General features: G+C 41.5%; 1 protein-coding gene and 1 long non-coding RNA gene across 2 annotated transcripts; one reads left to right on the top strand and one right to left on the bottom strand.

The window, feature by feature from the left end:
* Positions 1 to 1,461: 1,461 nt before the first annotated feature.
* LOC113507957 lies at positions 1,462 to 3,934 on the top strand. Its single transcript, XR_003401947.1, has 2 exons — positions 1,462 to 1,643; positions 2,359 to 3,934. It is a non-coding gene; the product is annotated as an uncharacterized LOC113507957 (long non-coding RNA).
* A 10,142-nt stretch (positions 3,935 to 14,076) lies between these two features.
* Positions 14,077 to 16,533, bottom strand: LOC113507956 (piggyBac transposable element-derived protein 3-like). The gene is made up of 2 exons (XM_026890897.1): positions 16,310 to 16,533; positions 14,077 to 15,910 (listed from the first exon to the last, which is right to left on the bottom strand). Exons 1-2 carry the CDS (start codon positions 16,531 to 16,533, stop codon positions 14,077 to 14,079), a joined length of 2,058 nt encoding a protein of 685 aa, XP_026746698.1.
* Positions 16,534 to 17,341: the final 808 nt, after the last annotated feature.

The following is a 17,341-nucleotide window of genomic DNA, read 5'->3' as shown; positions in this document are numbered from 1 at the left end:
GGAATGCGCTTTCCCTCGCGATGTCTGGTAAGGCTTCTCTAAATTGTTAACTTATAAATAACGGATAATTAAAAATTATAAAAAAAATAGATGCGCTCGAATAAGATATTTTATTTTATGTTTACATCGTTTTTTTTGCAAGCTCTAATGTTGGCATGACGTCATAAGCCAGGGGCGCAGATATTTTCGACGGATTATAGCTAGGCAGCTAGATACTTTTCGAGATGATACATTTCTGCTGCCGCAAAGACAAATACAATACAAATAATAAAAAATAATACCGAGGGAGGCAACATTGTTATGAACACATATTCATTCGAGTTCGTGATTTGACATTTCAAGTATTGTAAGGTTTTTTTTTATTTCTTGATAAACAGGTTGCATTATCCCTACAAATATTATAAATGCGAAAGTTACTCTGTCAGACTGTCTGTATATCTGTGACGCTTTCACGTCTAAACAACTGAACTGATTTTAATGAAATTTGGTACAGAGATAGAGTTGACCTTGAGAAAGAACATAGGATAGTCTTTATGCCTGACTTTTGAAGAGTTCTCTTGGAAACGCGATATAGCCGACCTCGACGCGGGCGAAGCCGCGGGCGAAAAGCTAGTAATATATATTACTTCTGTTTCTTATACATTAAACTAAAAAGTGTCAATTAACTATAAACAAACTGAAGAATTACCTGCCAGACAAAAACAGTTGGAATCATGTTTCAATTATGAATCATGAATCATTAATTTGCTGTTGCACATTGTCGTAGTTTTTATCAATTGGCAATGTCTCAACAAGAGATATAGAACAGATATAGTACTTGAATAAATTGGAATCAGAGCGAAAACAATTTATTGATTAGAAAAAAACACTTAATTTAGCGCCATCTATTAGACAAGGTTGATTAAATGGTGTATAAGAATTTCTAAACAAAACACCGGTTTTATAACTTTTACAATTAATCGTAGGTAGGTATTTGTATTTAAAATAATGAATGAGAGGGTAATATAAAAATAAAGTGGATTCGATTTCACAAAACATAAAAATAGCGTTAAATTAATGTTTGCTAATTCACAGAGAAGAATAAATAATATTATTTCAGAAAAATAAAAAACTAATTATGAACAAAGTTTTTTATGTTACTAAAAACTCTGTACTGAATCTAAATTTCTTCTCCAGAAAAAAAAAACGTTTATGCTAATACTTTTTAAAAATTTAATGACGATTAGTAGAAGACTTTTGATGACTAGACGTTGCACGCATTTTTTGGAACTGTTTTATTGAATGCCATCAAAAACTCGCATAGCATAATAAGTCTACGAAATGGAAATCAAAATTAGTAATAGGATTGCCATCAAATTATTTATATGTAAATTAATATATATCTAGTTACCGACCAATCATATAATATCACATTTTTATAAAATTTGTTACTAAATCTGTAAGCCTGTATGACAATCGATTCTTACAAGAGTTTATTTAGTTGTAGTCTGTGGCAGCATCGAGACTAATTCTTTGTTATGTCTGTGGACGTTTGGGCAAGTCGACTCTTGTTGAAAATAAAATACATGGAAGTTGAAAATAAAATGATGGACGGGTCTTGCAGTTGCAATTTGCATTGTCGCGGCCTGCTACTAGTAAATAAGGTAATAAAAACAGTATTAGGATCATTGTAGGCATTTTCATCAGTTTACAACATTTGATATACATAAGATAATATTTGTCAACTTAACGACTTTAAAACCGTACAACAGTGAATGTGTAAAACAAATTTATAGGTAAAAATAAAATAATGAACATTGCTTACATATGTTTTATTTAACGGTTGAGACATGCAACCTTATGGATCCAACATGAGAGCTCTTTCAAAAACCCCTTCATGCAACGTCCATTTTCCATCAGATAAGCAATGAATTTTTCTCACCGAAACAATATTTTGCTACTTGATTTTGAACACTTATTCGTAATTCGTTAAGTCTGTTTGTAGTCTGTTTTACTAGTTTTATGAATAATCTAATAAATTTTAAATGATAAAATGACCAATACTTATTATTAACCACTTGTTAAAAACTTTTACATAACCTCTCACTTTTTATGTATTGCCTTAAATTTATACTTAACAAACCACCTTGTAACATTCTTCGGCGTCATTGTTTTTAAAATGGTCTAGATGTAATTATAATATTATGCAATAATATATATAAAACATATCATGCCAGTATTCTTGTATTGACAAGTTAATATTGAATTCATCACATTCATTGTTCAATGTACTCGCAATAATTTCTAGAATATTCATGTTCTAAATATCGTTTTAATCTAATTGTGTGTGTACTAAAATAGATTTTTCATTCATTTCAGATGTGAACGCTGGTTTTAACCTTTGTTTAATCTGAATACTTATCAGCGTCAACAAGCTACAGTTGAGAAAATCAAGTCTGGTTACTGGGTTTGTGGAAAAATGTTCCTACACAATAAAGGAAAACCTTTGTTTAATCTGAATACTTATCAGCGTCAACAAGCTACAGTTGAGAAAATCAAGTCTGGTTACTGGGTTTGTGGAAAAATGTTCCTACACAATAAAGGAAAAATCAGTCTGCAATCTAACTTAGCTAAGTTAAGAGTCAAGAAGTTCAGAAAATTAAAAAGAAAAATTACACTTTAAAAGTTTTAAGGATACCAATGAACAAAACTTTTTTTTTAAAGTTAAAAAGTAAAATCTTTTTATTCTGAAAATCCGCTCTACAGTACAGATATGTCAGCATTGAATAATTATTTGAAAAAGTGGTTTTGTTGTCCTGTCCGTCTGTTTTTATTCGATATTGTTTTGTTGGAGTCAAAATTGAACACAGTAGCCATTGCTGCCAGTTATACAGATTCACTTAAATGTGTCTCAAACATTTAAAAAGTTTGTCTTTTGTTTTTTTTGTTTGGTTGTTTGATGTTCTTGTTGTTGTTTGTCATGGATTGTTGGTCTTGTTATCCATTAAGGTTATTGATTGTAAATCTTTGAAATGTTTGGTTCTTAAAGCTATTTATTATAGGAGGTTCTAGTTCCAAGCGATGCTCAGTGTACCATATCTTAACCCTTAACAAGGCCCAAGAGAACTACACAATTTACATAACTTTCAACAATGGATTCTATATACCAGGGGTCAGCAAGTAGTTTTAAGTAAGGTAGGGATAAACCTTGAAAATATTTACGAAGTCCACTAAAGAAAAAAAAACAAGGGATAATAATTAAGTGTTAGGCAGCTATTTGTTGTAGGATTAAAATTCTGAAATATAAAATTGTAGAATTAATGTTATGAAAAATTGCATCAATGGTCTTGAGCTAATTAAGTTCTCGAGAAGAACAGCAAATTCGAAGAGTGCCGTCTAAGTGAGCGTCTGTTAACCCTTGAATGTTCGATTTTTTTATTTCCATTGAAAAAAATTAAAATATAAGTAGTACTTTAGGCTTACTTTACAGTAAAAATAGTAAAAAGAATCTTTGATAGATTTTACTGCTTTTTTATCAAAAATGTTAATGTTGTTTTATAGGTATGTATGGGTATTGTGTCGTACGGGCTCCAACTTTGCAGCATAGAGCACCGCACGAGCACAACTATTTGGGGTGCCGGATTGGTGAAATGAGAAGGCCCTTATAAAAACCTAACTTGATTTATTGACGCTCCTTTTAGAGGATATACATATGTAAACAAACAAAGTTTGTTTACTACAAAAACGTGTAGGGCTCCACTGAAGTCCTCGGGGCTCCGTCAACGTCTATGGGGCTCCGTCGACGTCTATGGGGCTCTGTCGACGCCTATGGGGTTCCGCCGTCGGTGAGGGCTTCGCTGTCGCCGCTGAGAGTTTCTTGTCGCCGATTTCTTGCTGTTTCCCGCTTCTCTTGAGGTGTAGCCGCCGAATGTGTAGACCCTCTTTTTTTTTTTTTTTTTTTTGATTGGTCTTCAAGAGTAGACAGCAGGGTGTCTTCCTCTGCGACACCGGACTATAATGGCGAGACTAATGGTGCCTCCAGCCAGAACAATATAAATGAGCTAGGGTCAGCAACGAGTTCTAAGGGCACCCCCTGCGGGGCTCGAACCTCGACTTAGCCGTTGCTGACTATCGAAATTAATTTCAAAAAACAAAAGAGACAGCTGGATCTGTTTTCGATTATTTAGGGATCTGTTTTATTACTAGTTTGACCGGTATAAGAACGGACCGGTATATGCACTAGGGACGGGGGGGCAACAGTTACGTTACATTTAATACACGCGACGAGCCTCGCCGGCGAGGACGGACACGATAGTGTCCGCGGTTCTGTGGAGTGTTGCTAGTACTTTGGGAACTAAACGCTTCCTGAAGAAGCGTAGTACTATCATCTGGATACGTTAACGTGTGACGGGGGCGCTTGATGCGCGACAGTAGGGAGGGCTTGTATCGTGCAGCCGCCACGATACGAGGGTTTCTATGCGAGTCCGCTGACTCGAAGAATCGGATGGAGGCACGTTTCATGAACTGCTTGAGGGTCGGCAGTTTAAGGTCGCAGTGAAGCTGCGAGTTACGCACGTACAGTCAGCACCAAAAGTCGATGAACAGAATCAACTTGACAAAACACCTGTTCACAATAAAATGCCATAAGTTATACAACACAACTAGGAAACAAAATAGCCTGTATACCAGAAATTTACAAAAGTCGTTAAACACGAGTATCTCAAAAGTATCTGTGCACTAGTATTCCTAAAGTCGCTGTACACCATCAATCCAAATGTCGCTGAACATCATTGTATCAAAAGCACTAAACAGCAAATTTCACCTGACTAAACTAACTAGTACTAAATATAGAAACTGCTGATATTATTATTATAGAACAAAGTGTTGGGTCTGAATAAAAGTATAATTAAAAACGTAATCATTTATTTATTAATAGCACAATCAAAAATTCAAATGAAAATATTTTAGATATTATAATATAAATCTTAACGCAAAATCAAAAATTTTAATATATAAATAATAATTAATAGCGGGTATGGCCTCCATTCGCGTCTATTACTGCCTGGAGACGTTTGCGCATATTACCTACCATATTTTTACAAATATTTTGGCCCCTAAATCTCTCCCAAATTTCTGTTGCATGAGCTATTATATTTTGTCGGGTGCGGAGTGTATCGGGATCCCATGCTTGCACCATAAGAGCCCACAAATTTTCTATGGGGTTGAGGTCCGGGCTCTTCGGCGGGAATGGAATCTCCATAATTTGCTCAGTGTTTTCATTAAACCATACTCGGCATACACGTGCTTTATGAATTGGACAGTTATCGTGAACGAATTTTATTGGCCTCTCTTCTGGCAACATAATTTGTGTCGTCGGCAACAAAACATCGTTCAAAATATCTATATAGCCCGCGCTATTTAATCGACCTCCTATCTCGATTAGTTCTCCAGGGCCACCAGAGCACATCCAACCCCAAAACCCAACAGATATTCTGCCACTGGCACGGTTATCGATTATATTACGTTCTGCATATCGAGTATTATTTATGCGCCAGAGCTACATACGACCATTTTCGGTAGAATGAAATGTTTTTTCATCCGAAAATATGACATTTGCAAAATCATAATTCAAAAATCTTTGCGCAAATTCGAGTCTTTGCAATTTGTGTCTTGCTGTTAACATGAGTTTTTTGGCTGGTACTCGGTGATGAATACCTGCTTCGTGCAGTCGGCGCCTTACTGTATTAAGGGACAAGTTATTATTGATGGCTATTACATCAGTACGAGTGAAACCGTTATTTCTGAAAGCGTTAATAATTGTTTGGTCTTGTTGGCGAGATGTTTTTCTAGGTCTTCCTGTTTTTTTGAACTCCCTTATGTGACCATCGTCATCCCAACGCCTTAACCAAAGATATACGGTGGTGCGCTGAAACAATGTTTAGCTATGATTAGACATAAACATATATTTCTTTCTTGCAATGATGCGACTGAGTACTTATCGGGTAAGTAATAGATGCACCCACACTTATCAATATGTGCTTGAATTTTACCAAATGATTGATTTAATAATAAAAATATAACACTAACTCGTTCTGGCAATCGATTCCTAGACTTTTTGATCGATTTTATGTAAAAATATCAAATAAATAAATGTTATTTATTTAAAATTAAAACTGTTTAATTATTAAAATGTTTTAGAAATAATGCACACTTTATTTGTTTTTATTAATTACAGCAATCTTAATACCTACTTACAATTATTGTTAAACATGAATGCAAATATGATATAATATTATACGTTTTATTACTTACCGAAACTCCTAATTCTGCAGCAATTTCTGATACATTGTATCCTTGTTCTTTCAAGAGAACAATTCTGTGACGTTCATGCTCCGTAATATGCACATTATACGGCATTATTGTGATATTTATCGATTGATGTACCTCAATAATATAAATAAACAATTATGCACTTACAAAACCTTTCAATTACTTCAGACTACTATAAGGGTACTCAGAAAATATAACACCAACGTGTATTTATGAAATTCTTTATTTTTCAGTCCGTTCTTACAAAAGTTCACATCTCAATTCCCCCGCTCAATCCGACCCCCCGCGTTGTTTTTTCTTTTTTTATTATTTTTTTTATAAACCCACCGTCGCGGCGTCGTCAGTATGGCCAGTGTCATCATTGAAATCAGAATCAATTTAAATCAAGAATAAAAGAAATAAACTTAGGATTAAAATTAATAAAACCTTACACTACGACAATCATACGCTAGACTAAAATTATCACAAGTCATGTGAATAGAAATAATAAATTAAAAATTAAAGGAAGGTAGGTTTTGTAAGATTCGCGCAAAGTAAATTACAAGTACCGTCACAATAATCGCTTCGTAGATCATTAGAGTTATGTTTATGTTATTTCATATTATAGATTAGTATGATTACTGACAATAAAATATAATTGCTTTGTAAATAAGTATTGAAATAGATACTAACGTGTTCACATACATTATTAAGGTCAAGCAAACACTGTCCCAAAAGTAGCTGAACAACATAAGCGTCAAAACTATATTAACACACGGCAACATTAAAAATATACTTTGTTAACCTATTTTTGTCTTTACTGCTGTTTAGTGACTTTTGATACAATGATGTTTAGCGACATTTGGATTGATGGTGTACAGCGACTTTAGGAATACTAGTGCACAGATACTTTTGAAATACTCGTGTTTAACGACTTTTGTAAATTTCTGGTGTACAGGTTATTTTGTTTCCTAGTTGCGACTATAACTTATGGCATTTTATTGTGAACAGGTGCTTTGTCAAGTTGATTCTGTTCATCGACTTTTGGTGCTGACTGTACCACGGGGCGTCCGTGATCTTGCGCATGAAGCGGTTCTGAAGGGTTTGCATTCTACTGAGGCGGCTGTCGGTTACGTGTGAGAACACAACGCATCCGTAGGTCATTATCGGTCTCACGCACAGTTTGTAAATACTCAGCTTACAAGTAAGCGAGAGTTTACTACGTTTGTTCAACAGACAATGAAGACGGGACAGAGCGAAGGCGGCTCGGTTACGAACCGTCCTTATGTGCTCACGAAAATTGAGTTTCCGATCAAAGATGATACCCAAGTACTTGGCTTGCGTCTCCCAAGGGATAGGCTTGCCGAAGAGTCGAATGGGGGGAGGAAGAACGGGAGGGCGAGTTCTGTGGCTAAACAGGATCGCCGCGCTCTTGGTGGGGTTAACTTCGATCCTCCATTTCGTGAACCAACGCCCTAGGGCGACGACCGCGGCCTGGAGGTGTCGACCTATCGGTTCCGGTCTCGAACACGAGTAGAAGATAGCCGTGTCATCGGCGTACATTGCTACTTGGGGCTTGCCACCGGTGGGAACGTCGCTGGTGTACAGCGAGAAAAGGAAGGGAGAGAGCACCGAGCCTTGCGGCACGCCTGCGCGTATCGCGTGAGGAGACGAGAGCGTCCCGTCGACGCGATACTGGAAGGTACGATTCGACAAGTAGTCTCGTATGATGAGAACGAGACGATCTGGCACCTCGAACGAGTACAGCTTGTAAATCAAGCCGTTGTGCCAGACTGTCGAATGCCTTTGCGACATCGAAAAGGACCATTCCAGTGAGGTTTCCAAGTTGGAAACCCGCGCTGACGTGCTCGACTATGCGGTGGACTTGTTGGACGCACGAGTGTTGGGCTCGAAAGCCAAACTGCTCGTCGGGAATGAGACTCCTGGACTCGGCAAAGTCCATTAATCGAGAGTAAATTATGCGCTCGTACAGTTTCCCAAGAACTTTGAGTAAACTGATCGGGCGGTAACTAGTCGGCTCAGACTTGGGTTTACCCGGTTTGGGAATGCCGATAACTATCGCCTCCTTACACCTTTGTGGAAAGAGGTTGTTACTTAAAGCCGCATTGAAGATGCAGGTCAATAAGATAACTAACTGAGCGGGAAAGAGCTTGATCACTCTGGAAGAGACACCGTCTGAGCCGGGGGCTTTACGCGGGTTCGAATCCTTGATCAGAGATCGGACTTCGTCTACGTCGACGGGGGCGAGAGGATGTTCCGGATCCTCGACGGGGGAAGGGAGGCCCTGCGTTCGACTTCGTCGTCGACTAGAGAGATGTGGGCCCGGTCGGCCGGGAGGGTACTAGGGGAGCATTGGGCTTCTAGACTGTCGGCGAGACACTCCGCCTTCTCGTCGTCATCGAAGGCGACGCTCTGATTCGGACGATTCAGCGGAGGGATCGTGGCTTAATCAGTGCAGCGAAGTCTGCGCTGAAGTTTCCAGAAGTTTGTATGATTGGGCTTGAAATCACTGAGGGTGTTATCCCAACGAGCCTTACGTTCCCGAGCGATGCGCCTCCTCACAGCACGCTGCAAGGCACGCATTCTCAGTTTGTTTGGCTCGCTGGGAAAGAGACATAAGCGCGGGTGGCGGCGTTCTTCACCCTTACCAGTTCACGTATCTCAGGCGGTAGTTCGAAGCGACCGTCGCCGGTCACAGGTACCGACCTTGAACAGTCGCGCACCGCCGACTGTACGTGTTCCGTCAGGAAGTCGATCGCGCCAAGAGCGTCCTGCTCAGAAGTGATTTTATCGGGGATGGCATCGAGATGAGGCGAATCGGAGGATGACTTGAGGGGAGCCCCAAGCTTTTTCCAATCCGTGATCGTCTTAGTGGGAGTGGGCTGATCAGTGCCAGGGGGACCTGAACGGGGACCTAATACTATGAGCACTGGTCTGTGATCTGAGTCTAACTCTTGGTGAACCTCAATAGAGCGTAGCGCGAGGCTGACGTTTCTGAAGAGGGCCAAGTCTAGGGTGGATGGCCTGTGAGTGACCTGGTCGGGATAATGGGTCGGACTCATCGGGGCGATGATGTCGAAGTTGAGCACTGTCGAGAGGTCGTTTAGCTGTTTTCCCCGCGGGGTGCGGGTATGACAGCTCCACGCCTCATGCTTAGCGTTGAAGTCACCCGCCAGAAGGACGGAGTGACCGAGAACGAAGAGGGACTCTAAATCTGGTTGAATATCAGCCCTGCTGTCTACGGGGGAGATATAAATGGAAGCTATGAACAGAGGGCTGTGACCGGTCATGCCTATCCTACAGACAGAAGCCTCAATGAGAGATAGAGGGGGCGGGTCTACAGGGGCGCAGTATAGCGACCTCTTATAGTATATAAGCGTGCCACCTAATGTGCCACGGGTACGATCATTGCGGACCATCGAATAGTTCGCAATGTTGGGATTCCTTTGGCAAGGTTTGAGAAACGTCTCTTGGACGAGAAGGACGTCAAATAGATGGTCGCGGAGGAAGGTCGCGATCTCATCGCGTTGGGACTTAACACCTCGGGCATTGAAAAATGCTATCCGAAGTTGTCGGGGTTTGAGTTTTCCGCTTGTGACTGCCATTAGTGACCTGCACGGGAGAATGAGTTAAGGGTTGAGATCAGGCTGCGGATCTCGGTGAAAATCCCCAGGGCTTCCTGGGGAGATCGGCTGGCGCCTAGGCGCTGGGACATGACGTCCATGAGCTCACCATCGAGGACGTCGATGAGGGCTCGAGTGAGTCTCATGTCGGAGGTGGGCTGAGACGCAGGGGGTGTTGGCCGTGGCGCGCGGGGAGGCCGCTGGGGCTGAGAGGGGGGAGGCGGGATGTTCAGTCCCATCAAAGGTGGGATGAATGGAGCCTGAGGGGCTGGAGGGGGGACTTGCAATCCCATCAACGGCGGGATGTTGGGTGCCTGAGGGGCATTACGTGTGAGGGGCGAGGGGGGGGAACGCACTCGGGTCGCCGAGCTTGTTCCAGAAGGAGGGCCTGTGGGGTCTCAGCGCGGTCTGGGCTGAGGTAGGGGTGGGCGCAGAGGGGCGAGTGGAAGCTCGCTTCTTCGCCTTGTTGGGCTTTGGCGCGGAGGGCGAGAGCCGGCTCTTGGGAGCCTTAGGGCATCCGCGGTAATTGGCGGGGTGTCCCTGCTCACCGCAGAGGACGCAGCTCGGAGGCTCCGAGTCTGGAACTGGGATTTTGGGGCGGGGGCAGGACGCCGTGGCGTGGTCGCCTAGGCACTTTACGCACCTGGCGCGCGCCTTGCAGTAAGTGCTGGCGTGCCCGTAAAGTTGGCAGTTGTGGCACTGCCCAGGAGGACCGCGTTTATGCGGGGTCTCGACCGTGATGCCAGACAAGTGGCATACCGTCTTGATTTTAAAGATCGCCTTTATATCGGCGGATCGGGGAATGACGGCCAATACCATTTCAAATGGCGTTAGGCCTTTGGCACGGTGCATACGGTGCACCTTGGTCACAGCGATGCCCTGCGCCGTTAGATCGTCTTCGATCTCCTTGGTGGAGAGCGAGACGGGAAGGCCCTTTAGAACGACCCTGAGGGTGCGCTCCTCGGGGAGGGCGTATGTGTGATACTGCAGGTGACGTGCCTGCAGCATCGCCGTCAGCGACCTAAAGTCGCCAGACGTGGGGACAAGAATTTTTATGCCGTCTTTGACGAGGCGGCCACTGGTGAAGTTTACATGGTGCTCTGTGCACCACGAGGACACTTCCGTCCATTTTTCCTTCTGGTGAAGGAATATCGGAGGGGGCTTTTGGCTGCGGGGGGTGACCCTCTGTGAGCCAGAATTGGTGGAGGGTACCGCCGCGGCCGGGGAGGCGGCTGCTGCGGGGGCGGGGGTGGGGGCAGGGCCGGACGCCGAGGGGGCTTCGGTCTTGGCGGCCTTCGCCTGAGTCTTGGCTTTCGCTTTACGCGACCGTTTCTTGCCAACGACTGTGAACTCGTCGGCTGAGGAGGACGATGATGATTCGGAGGAGGACTCCGTAATAACTTCTTCCGAGTCGGAAGCCATCTCCGCGTCTAGTACAGGCGCGAGATGGGCGAAGAGGGGGTGGTCGGCCAAGGCGGCGCGACTGAAAGAGGGGGTCGGGGTGGGGCGGACCGGGCTGCGCGACTTGGAGCGCGCGCTGGGGGCGGGGGACGCAGAGGGCGCGGGGAGCGCTGAAGGCGCGGGGAGCGCTGAGGGCGCGGGGAGCGCAGAGGGCGCAGGGAGCGCGTCGTCAACCCACGGGTCTCCAGCGAACAGGTCAGGGTCCACTGCGTGTACCATACGTAACAACGCAGGGTTCCCAGACACCGTCGAGTAGAGACGCGCAAGCGACTCGTACGTCGGGGTAAACGGAGTAGGCGCGGCGGGACGTGACATCCTAACGACTGCCTAGCGGATTCGGGTTACGCGCACGTGTCGACCCTCGGTGTGGGCCTCATTTTATACAAATTCGGGCCCCGAAATTCCGCCGCTCCCATTGGCCGACCAATAAGATCGCCTGCTTTTCGACCAATAAGAGCGGGGGCGGGGCCCGCGCGCGTATTTTATTCTAACCTTAAGTATGACGATACTTTACCACACCGAGAGCCGTTTACATATTTTTATTCATTATTATCCTATACTTAATCCTAATACTTATATTAAATCACTTTAATTGTTTACTGTTCACACTGTCCCGCACAGTTATTTACACTGTCCCGCACAGGTATGATAAAGACAAAAATTGTTGTAAAATTATATTTATTTACTGAATGTTGTGAAATTTATAAAATACAATTTTTTTTTTGGTTTCACATACTGACACGTTACATTTTTTTAACACTACAGTAGGCGCGCCTCTATTTGGGACGTTAGTAGTCGCGCGCTCTACATTTGTAGAACATATTTAGTGATGGAGTTTTAAAGCAAAGCTTCATAAATAAAAAGTGTTTGTATAGTATTGAGATAAACTTTATTATTATAAAGCTAAAAGAAACAAAACATAATCATATTTAAACATAATAGGAACTAAAAAACAGCCTTTTTGAAAATAACAAAAAGAACGCAAAATTTTTGCTCTTAACATTGTAAGTCTCATATTTCTTGATCAGTCATGTCTTCCACCTCCATTTCTTCGTTTTTGGCACAGTCGGGACAAAGAAGAACCTGATGGTCGGGACAAATCCACTTGTTACATATATAACAAAGCTTCCTGGTGGACTTGTTGCGCGCTCTGCCACAGAAAGAACATTTACCAACACGTCCGGTGTTTGAGGGTTGTGCTGGGCCCGGGTTCAACTCAGAGGGATCATTTAGACCCAAAAGAAGTTTTCCTTTTATTTTCAGGGATTTTGGAATGCATTCGACAGTTATTCTGCGCTTTATGCACGGAGCGACAAGGTGAAAACCAATTTCGTACAAATAATCTTTTCGTGGCTTGTTAGTGTAGCCCTTGTTTATTATATACACAACATATCCGTTTATGGCACTTATATTCATCATATCAAAGAATACAGTGAGCGGCCAACGTCTAGAGTTTCTGGAAACGTCGTAAGAACCGCACATTTTGTCCACAATATCCACGCCATATTTTGTATTATTATAAAATGTTATTATCTCTGGCTTACGTTTCTCTCCTGTTGTCAAATCGATATTTCCATCATAGTGCATAGAAGAATACATTAGCACCACCTTGTTTTTTTTTGGCACGTATGATACTAAAGTCCCCTCTTTTTGGAAACCAAATATTGAATCATTCTTACATCGATGTTTAGTAAGCTTGAAGGATTCGGGAATTTGTGGTTTGTTTTTTTTCAAAGTGCCAACAACGGTAATTTTTTTATTTAGAAGCTCTGTGCATTGCTCTATATTCGTGAACCAATTGTCCATCGTGACATTACGACTCGAGTTATTCACAGGAGTAAGCATTCGATTCACAATATCCACAACCTTGTTCGACTGTTCATATGGACCGGGAGGCTGGGCGCCCGCATATATTTCCATGTTGTAGGAGTACGGTACTTTAGCGTCTGCTAGTAAAAAGATTTTAATACCATATTTAGCAGGTTTGTTTGGGATATATTGTCTGAAAGGACAAAGTCCTCGGAAAGCTACAAGTTGTTCATCTAATGTCATGTATTCACCCGGTACAAAGTATTTTTGAAAGTTGGCGACCAGTTTCTCAAAAATATCTCTCACAGGAGCTAGCTTGTCATGCTGTTTACGTAGTCTCTGTCTCTTATATTGTCGAATCGTATTGTTCGTAGCAGGAATCTAAATCTTTTTAGAGACATGACGAGATAAATTAATTCGGTACCTGTACCTCGGGTCGTATTCCAAAAATCCTCCAAGTTCCGTCTTCCGGATTTTCCCGCACAGTTATTTACACTGTCCCGCAAGTATGATAAAGACAAAAATTGTTGTAAAATTATATTTATTTACTGAATGTTGTGAAATTTATAAAATACAATTTTTTTTTTGGTTTCACATACTGACACGTTACATTTTTTTAACACTACAGTAGGCGCGCCTCTATTTGGGACGTTAGTAGTCGCGCGCTCTACATTTGTAGAACATATTTAGTGATGGAGTTTTAAAGCAAAGCTTCATAAATAAAAAGTGTTTGTATAGTATTGAGATAAACTTTATTATTATAAAGCTAAAAGAAAAAAAACATAATCATATTTAAACATAATAGGAACTAAAAAACAGCCTTTTTGAAAATAACAAAAAGAACGCAAAATTTTTGCTCTTAACATTGTAAGTCTCATATTTCTTGATCAGTCATGTCTTCCACCTCCATTTCTTCGTTTTTGGCACAGTCGGGACAAAGAAGAACCTGATGGTCGGGACAAATCCACTTGTTACATATATAACAAAGCTTCCTGGTGGACTTGTTGCGCGCTCTGCCACAGAAAGAACATTTACCAACACGTCCGGTGTTTGAGGGTTGTGCTGGGCCCGGGTTCAACTCAGAGGGATCATTTAGACCCAAAAGAAGTTTTCCTTTTATTTTCAGGGATTTTGGAATGCATTCGACAGTTATTCTGCGCTTTATGCACGGAGCGACAAGGTGAAAACCAATTTCGTACAAATAATCTTTTCGTGGCTTGTTAGTGTAGCCCTTGTTTATTATATACACAACATATCCGTTTATGGCACTTATATTCATCATATCAAAGAATACAGTGAGCGGCCAACGTCTAGAGTTTCTGGAAACGTCGTAAGAACCGCACATTTTGTCCACAATATCCACGCCATATTTTGTATTATTATAAAATGTTATTATCTCTGGCTTACGTTTCTCTCCTGTTGTCAAATCGATATTTCCATCATAGTGCATAGAAGAATACATTAGCACCACCTTGTTTTTTTTTGGCACGTATGATACTAAAGTCCCCTCTTTTTGGAAACCAAATATTGAATCATTCTTACATCGATGTTTAGTAAGCTTGAAGGATTCGGGAATTTGTGGTTTGTTTTTTTTCAAAGTGCCAACAACGGTAATTTTTTTATTTAGAAGCTCTGTGCATTGCTCTATATTCGTGAACCAATTGTCCATCGTGACATTACGACTCGAGTTATTCACAGGAGTAAGCATTCGATTCACAATATCCACAACCTTGTTCGACTGTTCATATGGACCGGGAGGCTGGGCGCCCGCATATATTTCCATGTTGTAGGAGTACGGTACTTTAGCGTCTGCTAGTAAAAAGATTTTAATACCATATTTAGCAGGTTTGTTTGGGATATATTGTCTGAAAGGACAAAGTCCTCGGAAAGCTACAAGTTGTTCATCTAATGTCATGTATTCACCCGGTACAAAGTATTTTTGAAAGTTGGCGACCAGTTTCTCAAAAATATCTCTCACAGGAGCTAGCTTGTCATGCTGTTTACGTACGTCTCTGTCTCTTATATTGTCGAATCGTATTGTTCGTAGCAGGAATCTAAATCTTTTTAGAGACATGACGAGATAAATTAATTCGGTACCTGTACCTCGGGTCGTATTCCAAAAATCCTCCAAGTTCCGTCTTCCGGATTTGTGGACACCCATCACAAAGAGTATGCCAAGGAATGCTTTAATCTCTAAAATATCTGTTAATTTAGCATCTCTGTCTCTAGAAAATTTGGATTTTACGTGCTCAATATAGATGTTAGTGGAGTTTACTAATATCTCTATAACAGATTGATCAAAATACAGTTCAAAACATTCTAGCTCGGACTTCGCATTTTTGGCTGCGTCTTTAGGCCCTGCTCGTTCCGTAAGAATATTACAAGTACGTGTTCTTGTGACAGGATAAGGCGTTTTCTTCCACTTAGTACCATTTTTGGACGTATAATATTGGTCTCTGAGTGAACTTAGGGGTATATCATCATCGGAATCTATATCGGATTCATGGGTGCTAATCATACCTCGTTCCAGGTCGGGCTCTGTGCTATTTCCTTCCTGTTCCGTGTCCGTATCATGCTGGGATTCTTCCAACCAGTCCTCTTCTAATATACGATCTTCAGGGTCACTCTCCGCTATATCACTAGGATCAGTGTCTTCTCCCTCCAGCCATCTACTAATTCTCTCTTCTTCACTCTGGGAAGCCATTTCTCTGAAAAAAAGGGCCACTCTTGTTACTACTAACCTCACAATAAGTTGTACATGTCATAACAATAAAAATAAATAAACATAACAATAAATAAAAAGGTAATAAACATTATTACAACAAAAAACATGAATGGCAACTTACGAGAAAAATATGACGCGAGTGGTCGCGCGTTCTACAATCGTAGAAATTCACTTTTGGCGCCAAATTTCACAGACATGCGGCCGCGTCCGTCGCTGCAAGGGCACTGCAATTGTTTATTGCCTAGTAATAGAGGAATACTGAGAATGTGTGCGTGAGTGACCTTCAACTTGCGACAAAATTCAACAAAATGTACACACGTTCTACAATGGTAGAACGCGCGACTACTGTAGTGTTAAAGTATAACCATTGGGGAATTTGCACCTTTGTTGTTTGTCCAGCCTAACAGCCCAGGGAGATGTTTGATATAATCTCACATCTTTAGATGGGACTGTTTCAGCTGGACCAGAAAACTTCTTCAGACGCAGTTCTCCTTCTAGGGAGCCCCCATAGGCCGACCCATTTGAAGGAAACCCAGCGTGGGTTAGAGTATCGGCAAGTTCTAGCCAGAAGCTGCCGAGGTTGAGCAGTTTGTTATTGCCGTTCATTGTATTTACTTTTTTATACATGATCCAAGAATTTATTATTGCGACGTCCAGGAAATGGTAAACCAATCGCATGGTACACTTGCGGCTTTTCATAGTTATATGGTAACAACCAATAAATGAATCTAATAGGACCACACCTCCCATATGTGCGTTATACTCTCCAATTACTTTTGGGCATGCAATAGCCACTCTTTCTTTTTTAGTCGTATCAAATCGTGTGACTGAAGTGGCCGGTTCTGCTCATACATATGTAGAAAGAAGGGTTTACTTGCGTGCTAGGCGGTCACTTTATTTACAACCGCCACGTTCTCCGCAAACCCTCTGGTCACGTCTTTTTTTATTATGGTGTTTTTATCGGGCAATTTACTGTTTTGAATCGGTTTACGCGCACTGTTCGGCTGCCCCATTTCAAAACCTAGTAAGGGCCTAAAACGAAATTTGACAGGAGAGCGCATAAACGTAATTTTGGTTAGCCTTTAAAAAGTATTTATGTTAAGTAAATAAAAGATTATTGTTTGTGAAACCCCTTGCTAACTTTGATAATAGACGCGAGAAAATTCCTTTCATGTAGAAGTTGGTTTCAAAACATAGTAAGCGTACTTGCTAGGTTTTGTTCTGGATTATGTTATATGAAACTTAGCACTGTTATTGAGAAAATACAAGTAACGATATAACGGCTACTTAAATAAAATAATGATTTATTGAATACAAAAGTTTATTAAATAAAGCGAAAAAAAAAAAATGTTTACATCAGTTGAGCTCTATTCAATTATAGGCATTTGCCCATCATTTGTTAAATCCACAGACG

The sequence above is a fragment of the Trichoplusia ni genome, unplaced genomic scaffold, assembly GCF_003590095.1.
Source record: "Trichoplusia ni isolate ovarian cell line Hi5 unplaced genomic scaffold, tn1 tig00003514, whole genome shotgun sequence".
Lineage (NCBI taxonomy): Eukaryota > Metazoa > Arthropoda > Insecta > Lepidoptera > Noctuidae > Trichoplusia > Trichoplusia ni.
Note: the sequence above shows the minus strand (reverse complement) of the source record. Positions and strands in the feature narration are given on the sequence as shown.